The following is a 13,460-nucleotide window of genomic DNA, read 5'->3' as shown; positions in this document are numbered from 1 at the left end:
AGGATAGAACAGCGTTTAGGGCTGTTATTCATAGGGTCATTATGAGTTGCAAGCAACTTGATGGCACATAACAACAACAAAAAAAATAAGAATAGATAAGACCATTCTCGTAACCTTTTTGGACAGTTTCATATCTCTCAAACCTCTGCTTTGCCCGTTCCCTTCTTCCTCCATCCTTTGTGATTCCCATGACCCAAGACAAAAACAATGAACGTGTGCTCAGGAAAGCAAAGAGCAGAGTCTAAAACAAGAAACAAATGATTCCGAGTAATGCTCTTCAGTCATATAAGGGTCTTTAGACCAACTTCCAAAGTCTAGCTTCCTATGCCTGAGCCTTTTATGATTTTAATAAACCACAATCATAAAATGCAGTCAAGTCATGCCTAACAATCCATTTGAATCCTTGGAGAGAATGAGGAAATTAGGCATAGAGGAGGTTGTAGTGGCCCAAGAGAACCCGGACAGGAAAGGGCAGAGCTAAGAGCTTATTTCCTATGAAGCATGTCTTGCTTGTTAACACCTGTTTCTCCCCAAGAGGAAAGAACTGCAGAACTTGTCAGAATCTTCAACAGAGACAGGGAGGTGTCTCTGGAGAAAACAACCGGTCTGTTTCCAGGCTCTTGTGTTCTTTTCTCCATCAAAATAACAACACTAAACTTCTCTCTTTCCCATTCTCTGTGCAGCCAAAGGGGTTTCGACGTTACTACAGCTCTCCCTTGCTCATTCATGAACAGTTCGGATGCATTAAAGAAGTTATGCCCATAGGTAAGTTGGGGTATTGATGGGTTAAAATGGGTTTTCAGCAGCAATGGCCATGCTAATGGCTGTTGTTCCCCAAGTCCCACAAAACAAAAACAAAAACAAAAAAAAACACCCATAGGGTGCTTGATGTATTTGGTGACTTTTTGGATTTTGATTGTCTTACTGCCTAGAAAGTAGGATTTTCATAATTATCTCAGTGAAGCTTTAGAAATAATAAAGTTAGAGAAATACTTCATACAGCATACCACCTGTCAACAGCATGGTAGACAGAAAGACCATGAGACGTGGTATCCTCTAAAGCTGGTTTATAACAACCCAAGTGCCCATCAACAAACGAATGGATAGAGAAGCTCTGGTATATTCACACAATGGAATACTATGCTGCATTGAAAAACAAGGAACTCATGCAATATTATACAAAATGGGTGACCCTGGAGGACATTAGGCTGAGTGAAATATCTCAGTCACAAAAGGACAAATATTCCATAGGGCCACTGTTGTAAAACGGGACTGACATCGGGGTTGAGGGAAGACAGAGAAGGAGGGGAGGAAGGATATATACTACATCGAAACAGATGAGGGAGAAAACTATTTAAAAGAGATATATGATTGGGTATTGTCATGACAGGAGTCCAGAACAAAGGCTGCACTGTGGAGTGGATTTGGAGGGAGAGATTGCATAACAATGAAAGAGTTTTCCTTTTCAAGGAGAAGAGTGAATCGGTGCGTGGAGATGTGCAGGGAGAAAAGTGCCACAGTGAATGACTGGAAATCTTAAGGCTCTGTAAACTTTCAGTAAAATTAATAAAAAATTAAATTGAAAAAAAGTAAATGAAGTCATAGTACAAGTAAACTTAACTAAATATAAATGCTGTATGTCTAAAACTACAAAATGTGCATTTAAAAAAAATCAGAGAAGATATAAATAAATGCATTTTTAAAAGCTGGTTTATAGCTCAGCCTTCCCATTCACCCGCTGTGTGTCAGTGAATATTTCAGTCACGCTATCAGACTCCATAGAGTGATGATGATGATGTTGTTAAGTGCCGTCCAGCTCTATTTCATAAATGTTGTAAAAATAAATACCGTTCACATTCAGATGCTTAGGAGCAATTCAGTGAATATCAGTTACTCATTAAAGGGTACAAAGCAAATACCCCTCATTTATAGATGGCTGACTTAGATTTCTCATTTAATAATATCTTTCCTTTTACTTCTATTTCTTTTACCCCTGAAAATATGTACATATGTTTTTGCCTCTTTAGAGGTAATCTTTAAACTGACAAGTTTTAGACTAAGGTTTGCATCAGCGGTTCATGAAACCTGTAATATGTTCAAAGACACTTGCTTCTAAGTACACATTTTGCCTCAGACCTTTTTATCTTGATGAGCAATGCCTCCCTCAGAGGGGGAAAAAAAATGAAGTCTTTATAAGACTCTTAAAAGTGGAACCTTGGCAATGAAATCAAAGATGTATATAAACATTTAGTCCAAAAGACGAATGGACCATGCAAACCTCACCCCATCACTGTGGCCAAAAGGTCCCAATGGTGTCCACTCTAAAAGGGATTATAGAAGAAAGCTCTGTACTTTCAGACAGAGTGTCTGAAAACTGGACCAAAACTCAAAAATGTAACTGTGGCAAGATGAGTGGAAACCCTGATGCTGTGGCCCTTTGTCACTCTTCAAGTCCTGAACAAGACTCATCCCCGTATACTTCAAAAAGAGAAAGTCCTGTAAGGTAAACCTAACACCAGGGAGGTCCACAGTGTTTCTAGCATTCAACCATGGAAGACCAAAAGGGCGGCATCAAAGGCCGGCAGTTCAAATCTACCACCTGCTCCACAGGAGAAAGATTCACTGGAGGGTCAACATGAACTTGGTCCACCTTGACAGCATGCAATGACAAGAACGATTGACAGAAATGCAAATCAAAGGAGGAAGCTGGATGAGGTGGTATTGGAGGTGGTGTTGTTGTTAAGTGCCGTCAAGTCTTAGGCGACTCATAGCGACCCTATGAACAAAAGTCCTCAACACTTGTGTGACGTTGTTTCTCCAGGTTCATAGGGTTTCCGGAGGCAAGCTATTACGGAAGTAGATGCCACTCCTGCTTCCAAACTTGTTTTAATCAGGGAGCTCCACCAAACACTGTCCACCATGGGTAACCATTACCGCATTTGACACGTCAGTGTCGCAGTGTTCAGCATCACAGCAACACGAGTTAGCTCTGTATGGCAAGTGGACACACTAGGGCTATACAACCTAGAAGAATGTCCAGACACAATTAGAAAGAGGCCTGAGGGCCGCGGATTAGTCACCCACCTTTGACTTGGTACCATCACGTTCAGTCCACTAGGCCAGCTGGTCTCTATGTTGTTAAGTGCCATCGAGTCATAGGCAACTCATGGCAACCCTATGAACTAAAGTCCTAGACACTGTAATTAGTGTCATAAAACAAAATGTATATGGATGATTGAAGGGGGGAAGGGAAGCAATTTGCTATGTAAACTTTTACTCAAATTACAGTAGGGTAAAAAAAAAACAACTACAAAAAACAACAAACCAACAAACAAGATTTGAGAATGGCTGATCACAGAGGAAAACCACTCAAGAAGAGACAGGAAGTAGAGCATTCTTATTGGGTGTTGGGAGTCCAGGAGATGGTCGTGTTAGGAGAAGAGGGAACTTGTTGGAAGAGTTCGTATAAATAAGGAGAGCTCGACTCCCAAGTCCCCACTTCCCCAGGGCAAGTTGAATCCACAGTTTTGAACCTACTGCACACGTGCTGTCAACCCAGGAGACTCGGTCAGGGGGGCTGGTTCGATTCCTGACAGGGAGCTGAGAAAACCTGGATCTCAGACGGACTTTCTCTTCTGTTGCAGCCTGTGGCAATAAGGTGGACCCTGTCTACGAGACCCTCCGCTTCGGGACCTCCCTGGCCCAGAGAACAAAGAAGAGCAGCTCAGGCAGTGGCTCGGAGTCACCTCAAAGAACCTCTGTAATTGTCCTCACCCTCCCTCCGTCCTACCTATAGGGGTCCAGGGCGGTGCTGGTGCCTTGATGCTACTGTACCAGAAACACCACAAGTGGGTGGTTCTAAGGAACAGAAAGTTATTTTCTCACCATTTAAGAGGCCTCTAGCCTGAGTAGTAGGTTCAAAACTGTAGATTCAATTTGCCCTTGGGGAAAAGGGGACTTAGTAGTCAAGGTATCCGTATTTATGAACCCCTCCAACAAGTTCCCTCTTCTCCTAACAAGACCATCAGTGCATCAGTTCTAAGGGAAGGCTTTCTGTCTCTCTACTCTATGGGAGAATTCTTGTCTCACTTTTATACATTGTCTTAATGATGAGTGGAAATAAACAGCTACATACTGTCTTGGTTTTCTAGCTGTTCAACAGATGTATCACAAGTAGGTAACTTCAACAAACGGAAATGGCTTTCCACATAGTTTAAAAAGCTAGAAGTCCAAATTCAGGACGCTAACTCTTGGAGACGGTTTTCTCTTTCAGTTGACGACAGGATAGGAGTTTCTCTGTCCCTCTTCGTTTTCTGTGTCCTTGTCCTTGGCCATGTTCATATGAACTCCCGTCCTCTTTCCCCATTTGTGTTTGCTTGTTTCTTGCTTCTGTTCCTTCTATTATCTCAGAAGCGATCAGCTTAAGCCATCTCCTGTACTGTTATGGCCTCATTAACATCACAAAGAGAACTCTAAGCTCAAATGATGTTACATTCACAGATACAGGACTTAAGAGTCACGTGGTTTTGATGGACACAGTTCAACCTCTGTGTGTCTTCTCCTATTTCACGGACAATAAGGAAATGATCTAGATAAGCTCATAGATGAGAATGATAAAATATAAATAATAAAGGTAAATGATAAAAATAATGAAATAATAAAGAAAATGGAATTCAATAATAAATAAAAATAAATACTAAAGCTCTAGATAATAATGATGCCACATGGGTGGTGAAGGACTTGATAGCAAGATGGAAATTGTTGACCTTCAATAGACATTTGCTTCAAAACTGTGTAGGTATAATTTGTGATATTTTTAAGGTCCCAGAATGCTAATGATCTCCCTACAGAGATTATAAATCAAATTGGCAGTCCAAATGGTAATGCTAATTCATTTTCTAAAGGAAGGATAGAAATAGTACTAAATGTGGTAAGAAAAAAAATACAAAGTGCATCTGGATAGGATTTGTATTTAAATTAATAAGCGAAGGCTGTGTGGGTTGAATAATAATACTGATAATGAATGCAAAGTGTCTAGCACTGGGCCAGGCATAATAGGCACTAAATAAATGCAAGTCGTTGCTGCTCTATTTTCATTAAGCATCAGCTGGATATCCTCAGAACTTGAGTGATGGGGAAGTAAAATGAGGGGGTAACCTAGTAACAAGGCAAATGCATTATCTAAGAACATTTCCCCAAAGCCTTGAAAGAACCCATCCTCAGGCCCTGTGGGAAATCCCTGACCTATCGGGCATTCTGCCGTGATCTCCAGGTTGGCCCATCTTCTGATGTACCCTGCAGCCAGCCATTCCTTAAACAAGGTGAATGATACTGGAGTCTATCCTTGCCTAGTTTTCTCATTCATCATGTCTTTCTTGGCTGGTTACATTCTTCCTGTCCAACCACTCTCTTTAAATATAGGAGTCTCATAGCTATTTAATCTCAACCGGGGCTTTGAACCAGTTCATTTTGGTTCAACCTCTTGCTGAAATGGCATTTTCACCACAAATACATTGAATAATAATCTACTATTTAACCATATCCCAATAGTGCATATGCTGGAAGGTCACCTGGAGGTCTTGTTAAACTATACATTCTGATTCAATATTTCTGGCCTTGCTGTTATATGCTGTCAAGTCGCTTGTAAGTCATAGTGACCATGTGTACAAGAGCCCTAAACCCTGCTCTATCCTGTGCCAACCTCACCATCTCCGACACACTCACTCCCACCATCCCAATCACTGAATCGATCCATCTCATAGAAGGTCTTCCTCTCTTGCACTGTCCCTCCACCCTCCCAAATATGATGTCCCTCTCCAAGGACCAGTCAGTCCCTCCTTGCAACATGCCCAAAGTATGTCAGATGAAACTTCAGAATCCTTGACTTCAAGGAGCATTCCAGCTTCACCCTCTCCAAGACAAACCTGTTTGTTCTCCTAGCAGTCCTAGACATGCAAATTCAGGGCCTCAAATAAGAATGAATGCATTTGAAACCCTGATCCTGATTTCTTCCCCAAGCTTCCAGTCAGTCCCTACAGATACTTCAAAATCGGCATGTCAAATTAAACTCACGTCCTAACAGGTGCTTAGGCCTTATTATTCAGAACTGAGAAATACCTGTCACGTGCACCCTTTCTCCCAATCACCAATGCTGGGTACACAGTTTAGGACACCAGTACCTCTCATGTAGGTTTTTTTAGAGGAATAACTGTGCATCCCACTTCCTTTTGATTCTACCTTTAGCTGTACATCTAGATTTCTCCTCAAAAAGAAGGAGGGAGGGAGGGAGGGAGGCAGGCAGGCAGGCGGAGGGCGGGCGGGCAGGCCTGAGGCACCATCAGTAATTTAACAACTCTGTTGATTCATTTGTGCCACCTTTTTTGGGCACTGGGAATGAATATGGATCTCTCCCCGTCTATCTTCCAAATTTCCTCCCGCAAACTGACGAACACTTCCAGGACCGCATGGTTTGTTGAAACATCAGTTGCTGTTGCACCAACTCCTCAGACCTTGTTTTTTCTGCCAGTGATCTGTATACTGAGAAAATCACTGGAGATGCTTGACTAAATGAAGAAGAATGTGGCATCAGATTAGGGGGAAGATTCATCCGCAACCTGCATTATGCAAATGACACACCCCTGCTTGCTGAAAGTGAAAAGGATTTGAAACATTTGCTGTAGAAGATCAAAGGTTACAGTCTTCAATGGGGATTACATTCCAGCATCGCGAAAACAAAACTCCTCACCACTGGGTCCATAGACAGTGTCATGACGGAGACAAGATTGAAGCCTTCAGTTATTGCCTCTGCTTCAGTCCACCCTTTGTAGCAGCAGTCAAGAAACCAAAAGGCATTGGGAAAACTCTGACATTGGGAGAGGTCAAGGACCTCTCCAAAGTGCTTCAGAGCAACAGTGTCAGTTTAAAGACTGAAGTGCACCTAATCCAAGCCACAGTATTTCAGTTACTGGCTGTGCATCTGAACGTCGCACAGTGAACAAGGGTGACAGGAGAAGAATCAGCACCTTTGAGTTGTGATGCTGAAAATGTCGAAGCCCACATCTGCCAAAAAAAACCCCAAACGTGTCTTGGAGAAAGGGCAACGAGGGGGTCCCTGGAGGCAAAGATGGTGAACTTTGGTCTCATATGCTTTTGGTATGCGGTTAGGATGTCAGTCCTTGAAAAAGGACATCAGGCTCGGGAAGGTGGAGAATTCTCAAAAGAGAGGAAGATCCTCAATGAAACGGGGTGACACGGCGACTTAACAATGGGCTCACACGCGTTAGAGATGGTGAGGACGGCACGGCAGAGCACAAGGTTCAGATCTGTAATTCACGGGGTAACTGAGTCAGCCCAGAAGTGGCTACGAGCCCGGCCCTCTGTTCTCAGGCCTGCGAGTGAGTTCGTGAAGCTGCCCTCAGAGGGAGTAAACCTAGGCCCTGGCGGGGCTCACGTTGGTTGATGGGGCCTTCCCCCACTCTGGGGATTATTAACATCGGGGGGCACCGCTCCCCATTATAAAAAGCCACTCATGCTTAGGATAAGCTGACTTGACTCCCCTGCTCTCCAGCGGAAAGCTGGCCAGAGCCTCAGTGGTGCCCACACTATTTAAAAAAAAAAAATGTTATTTATGCAACAAGCTGTTTCTCCGGAGTGAAGACTCAGCCCTGAGAAGTGCTTTGCAGTCCATTGAAGGAACTGCTGCTCTGTGACTTTTGAAGGATTTTGCAGTAAAGGCCTGATCTTTCTAATAAAAAAAAGAAGCACCTAACAACATCGTTCTATCAGGTCACATGGATGCAATGATCATATTACCATAGGCAGCCAAGCTGACTCTCAGCCTTAACCATCACTTCTGCCGCGAGCAGGAGTCAGCTCAGGGCCAACTACCAAGTGGTAGATACATGATTGCTTCGTGGTGATCTGTTCCTGAACGAGATACTGAGCAAGTCTAGTTTGCTGCCCTTACTTATGTCATTATCACCAGACCCTGGCATGGGCTTGGCACAATCATGGACACCTAGAACACGCTGGAAGAATGAAGAGAGGATTAACAAGGGATATTTGAAGACCTCTTTATTTTGTGTATGTGTACCGTCAAATCGGATCTGACTGGTACGGAAAGAGATTGCTTCTCCTCCAGCACAGCATCTGGTGGATTCAAACTGCATACCTCTTGGATTGCAGTGCAGCTTCTTGCCACTAGGCCACCAGAGCTCCACTGAAGGAAGGCCTCTTTTAAACCCCTCAGACATCCTCACAGTACTTCGTTCCATACCCCCGAAGCTCCGGTACAGTTTGCCCTGTATTTGCACCATCTCTATCTATTTGCAGGCAATACCTTTCTGAGCTTCATGGCCTGATGTGGGCATCCTTTCTGTAGGTTTCCGCAGCATCCGGTTTATTAATTGTAGTAATTTGCACATTTCCATGTAATTTTATTTATAGCTTTGTTTTCCCCTATATCCCTTTCTTTAACTTGACTGAGCTACTGAAATGCAAGGACTCCCTTGTCACATTGTTTTCTCTTACTCTACACCAGTGACTCTCAAATTTCAGTGAGTAGCAGCCTCTCCCGGAGACCTTTGTAAAACAGAAAAGCCCCGGCCGTGTATGTCCTCAACAAGCCAGTGGTCTTTAGTAGCTCTCCAGGTAACTCTGATGTGTACCGAAGTTTTCAGACCACCGGCTGACAAAATGTTGGACCATTGTAAATTCTCAAGAAAAGTGGGTGACTGAACGAATGGACTTCCCCCTCAGTCAGACGTTTTCAGCTTTGTCAAAGGCCTCAGCTTGCAGTGAGTGAAGTCAGTGCTTCCCAGCATGTGGTCTCCTCATCAGCTTCACCTGGGAACTTGTTAGAAATGCAAATTCAAGTGTTTCACATCAGACTTCCAATACTGGAAAAGCTGGAGGTGGACGCCTGAAGTCTGTGTTTTAACATCATCATCATCACCACCACCACCTCCGGAGACGCCAGTGCCACCGAAGTATGAGAAGCACTGAGTTAAATTAAGACTTTAAGGTTAGGAAATCAGCTCTTGGCAGCCGTCACCACGTTCAGTGTCATAATCTCCCTTACTGCTCCTTCTCTCTGCAAATGCCTTTTGAATCACGGATGTACAGTGGCCTTCAGGCTGGAAGGAAAGTTGGAACAGAGACTCAAGAATGCCAAGCATGTCTCTCACCCTACATACCATACCACGCTATGCCTCCTTTTCAGGCGTGTGAATGCAATCCTAGGAGTCAGGACTTCTTAAAGGTACAACCACTGCCCTAAAAGCGAGTTTGACCTACACAAGCTTTGTGGTTGTTGTGCAGTTTGACCTATACAAGCTTTGTGGTGGTAGTGGTTGTTAGCAGGTTTTTGCATTGGGAAAGTCTGCTGTCATAGGCCTCTCCAAGGTACTGAGGAGCAACGATATCAGTCTGGAGACTAAGGTGTGCCTGATTCAGGCCATGGTCTTTGCCATTACTTGCTCTGCGTCAGAGAGCTAGACAAGGACTAGGGATGATAAGAGGAGAGTTGATGCCTTCGAGCTGTGGTGCTGGAGAACAGTGTTGAATATACCATGGACTGCTAGGAGAACAACAAGTTCATCCTGGGGAGGGTGAAGCCAGGCTGCTTCTTGGAGGCAAGGATTCTGAAGCTTCATCTGACATACTTTGGATATGTTTCAAGGAGGGGCCAGTCCTTAGAGAAGGACATCATGCTTGAGAGGGTGGAGGGACAGCGCAGGAGAGGAAGACCCTCGATGAGATGGATTGATTCAGTGACTGGGATAGTGGGGATAGATGTGTCAGAGACAGTGCGATTGGCACAGGATAGAGCAGGGTTTAGGGCTGTTGTACATAGGGTCGCTATGAGTCACAAGTAACTCGACGGTACATAACAACAACAACAACAACGAGACCAGTGTGCACCTTATCCAATCCATGGACTTTTTAATTACTTCCTGTGCATCTGAAAGTTGGACAACGGATAAGAGAAACCAAAGAAGAATTAGTGCATTTGAGCGGCATCAGTTAGTGCTGGAGAAGAGTATTCAATGGACCACAGACAGAACAAACCAACCTGTCGTGGAGGAAGTGTAACCAATATGCCCTAGAGGCCACGATGGTGACACTGTGTCTCATTTGGGGCATGTTTTCAGGAAGAGACTGTCCTTGGAAAAAGGTGTCATGAGGGAAAAGGTAGAAGATCTGTGAAAGAGAGGAAGAGTCTCAAGGGAATGAAGTGATAGAGTGGCTGTATAATCTATATCTAATACTGTATAATATAATAATATTGTCTGACCTGTTCCATCAGTGGACGCAGACATCACGGGGATCACGCAGCGGGCCAGTGTGCAGAGCTGTTACTCACAGGGTTGCTGAGTCATTGTAAACAGACTCGCAGTACCTGACAACAATAGGTGAAAGGTTGTGGTGGTGGTGGTGGTGGTGGTGGTGGTTGTGTACCGTCAAGTCAGAACCGACCCATAACTGACCCTCCAGCAGGTTTTCAGAGGCAGTTAATCACGACGGGAGGAGATTGCCCATCCTTCTCCCGCAGAGCAGCTGGTGGATTCGAACCACATGCCTACAGACCGCCGCGCAGGTTCGTACCACTAGGCCACCAGAGCCAGTATCTGTATAATCGGGGTGCTCCGGTGGCCTAGTGGTAAGAAGCGGTGCTGTAGTTCTGCAGGCAGACGATTCGAGTCCACCAGCGGCTGAACAGGAGAAGGATGGGTGATCTCCTCTCATGCGATTGGCTGCCTCTGAAAATCCGCTAGGGTCAGCTGTGAGTCAGTTCCGACACTGTGGGACACGATAACAAGACACATATAATCACCCTACTCAGTGTGAGGACAAGCATCCCTTCTGCTTGTGTGAGGTTGGCTTTGGTAGAAGACAAATGAAGAACCAAGCCAGAGGTGCAGGAGTAACGAGGATACACGGCAGAGATGGCCTTGGCTTCCCCAAACAACAGGAAAGGCCTTGACCTCCCCATACAGCAAGAAAGGCCTTGACTTCCCCAAACAATAGGAAAGGACTTGACTTCCCCAAACAACACCTTGACTTCCCCAAACAACAGGAAAGGCCTTGACCTCCTCAAACAGCAAGAAAGGCCTTGACTTCCCCTTGCAGCAGTAAGCGGCTGCTCCCGCACTTCTAAGTTCTGCTGAGCTTATAACAAGAAAAAGCCCTCAGAAACACTCGACTGTATTCAGTGAATCTCTTGGCCACAGCATTTTTGACTGATGCCAACAGCTAGCCAATAAAAACCATGTGGTTCAGTCTGCAGCCATTTGTGCCCAGGTGTCATGGGACCAGGCAATGCTGCGTTCCGTCATGCACATAATGTGTGTTAGGAATCAACTCCAGGATGTCAGACAGCAGCAAGCAGTAGCAACACCAGGGACAGGACAGTTTGTTCTTGTGCCTAAACCAACGTCTTTTCCAGCGACACCTGGGCCTTACAGTCCCCTTTCAGGAGCAAAAAGGAAGGTTTTCTGAATTTTGGTAAGGCATCAGTTCATCACAATCCCGTGATACTGGCAATGGCTACATCAGCAAATATATATTAGGGGTTGTTTTACTCTGTGATCGCATTGTTGTTGAGCCACAAGGGATGAAAACAAAATATACTTAAATGGATCTGTCACTTCACTCTTTCCCCACGGTCTGGCTTGCCTTGGTGGAAGAAACTAACATAATTGATTACTGTTTTAAAATGTTTTTGTTTCCTTCTTGCAAGGTCAGTTGGTGATGAACTTCAGCATCTTGGCATTCTGGTTTTGTGATATCCTAAAGCTAATATTACCCATAGCAAAGCTTTGTCCACCAAGTTCATTTCTTTAGCACACGCTATTGACACTACTGGAAAGCTCCTCTTTGCTTTTAAATCATTATTTTCTTTTTTAATGTGCTTTCAAAGGTTCTAGACTATTTCTAGTGCCTGACTTTCTAGCTTTGGGAAGGCCAAGACAAATCCTATTCAAAAACTTACCCAGGACTTGGTGGGCTGATAATCTTCCATTTCATAAGATTAATATTCATGGGGGTCTTTACAAAGAGACGTCTCTGCAGAAATCGTGAACTTCAAAGGAGCAGGAAATGAGTGACTAACATGCCCGTGACTTTTCTTTTTTATTTCTTATGCATCGTGGTAGCAAGAATGGTTGAAAACAAAAATTTAAAAGCTAAATTGGAACAAAAATCATTCTGGAGTGATCCAGTTCTAGAGCTGATGAGCAGAGCTGGGAAGGAGAATTTGTTCCTTTCTGATAAGATATAAATAGTTGCTGGGGGGGGGGCTTAAAATAAGATTCTCCTCGGAGATTTCCTAATCCCCCTTTTGAAGAAGTTTGAGCCGTTGAGCCAGGCAGACCAGCATTTTGGAGCTGAAGTGCCTGGTTCTTGGAAAAGACAACCCCATTGTGCATATAAAAGCTTACCTACCTGCGGGCCAGGACTCAGACCTGTAGCATTTGCCAATTCCTGTGGTGTCAATACTACTACCTCACCAACATCAGGATCCCCGCATAACACTGCGCGCTGTCATCAAGTGCAGTGAACCACTCCAACACCACCATGTAAAGCACAGTACCGAGCTCAGCCTGGAGAGACAGCCTCTCAGTTTCCAGCCCACTTCTGAGCTGGGGGTCTTCAAGCATCATTGATTCCCCCTGAGCTTCAGATTCCAATGTGAGAAACGAGAGAATGCAGAGTGCTGTGAGGGGAAAATAAGATTCTGTCTCTAAGTCAATTCCTACTCAGCATTCCTATGAGGACAGAGCAGAACTGCCCCTTGGGCTTGGAAGGCAGTAAATCTTTATGAGATCTGTCTCATCTTTCTTCCGGAGAGAAGCCAATGGGCTCCCACTTCTAACATTTCAATAGCAATCCACCATGTGACGCAGTTTGCCACCAGGACTTTGCTTTCTCTTATAAAACACTTAGAACAACACATGGTGAATCTAAGTAACTGTTATCCATTTGAAGTCTGGCTAGTCCTGGGTAGTGCCCAGAGTTCTTGTACTTAGAACGAGGGTTCGAGTCTTCTACCAGAATGCTGGAAGTCTGACTTCACCCACAGGTACCTCAGAAGAAAGACCTGGCTGGGAAAGTTTTCTTGAGAATCATAAGAGGGCTCATTCTGCTTTCTGTCTGTTGCCTAATCCTGAGAAGAGGCTTCATTGTGGCCTGTGCATCTGCGTACTCATAAAGCATCCATCCTGGGCCAAGCCTGGTCGCCCGCTGTAGACAGCTGAAGGGAGAGAGGGACAGTACTCACAAAGGGACAGACAGCTTCTTTGAACTTAACTGAGAAAGGGGGGGGGGGAAACACACCAATGATTGGGTTCTTGAGACACTGTCATGCCAATTCCACCTTACCTCCTCTCAAACTCATTGCCACCAGAACCCACTTATGACTGACCATCCCTCGGGTTCCCAGAGGCTGTAAATCACACGGG

The 13,460-nt window shown here is 44.5% G+C and overlaps 1 protein-coding gene across 1 annotated transcript in view; it reads left to right on the top strand.

Annotated features, from left to right (window-relative positions):
• The window catches only part of STAC (SH3 and cysteine rich domain), a 160,594-nt gene that overhangs the window by 90,217 nt on the left and 56,917 nt on the right, over positions 1–13,460 (top strand). Inside the window, exons 4-5 of the mRNA XM_006890605.1 lie at positions 684–765; positions 3,645–3,760. Coding sequence (XP_006890667.1) covers positions 684–765; positions 3,645–3,760 — 198 coding nt within the window. The remainder of the gene's footprint in view (positions 1–683; positions 766–3,644; positions 3,761–13,460) is intronic.

This window comes from Elephantulus edwardii, unplaced genomic scaffold, assembly GCF_000299155.1.
Source record: "Elephantulus edwardii isolate Elephantulus edwardi_28Jun2011 unplaced genomic scaffold, EleEdw1.0 scaffold00091, whole genome shotgun sequence".
NCBI lineage: Eukaryota > Metazoa > Chordata > Mammalia > Macroscelidea > Macroscelididae > Elephantulus > Elephantulus edwardii.
The sequence above is the reverse complement of the archived record's forward strand: the minus strand, read 5'-3'. Positions and strand labels throughout refer to the sequence as shown.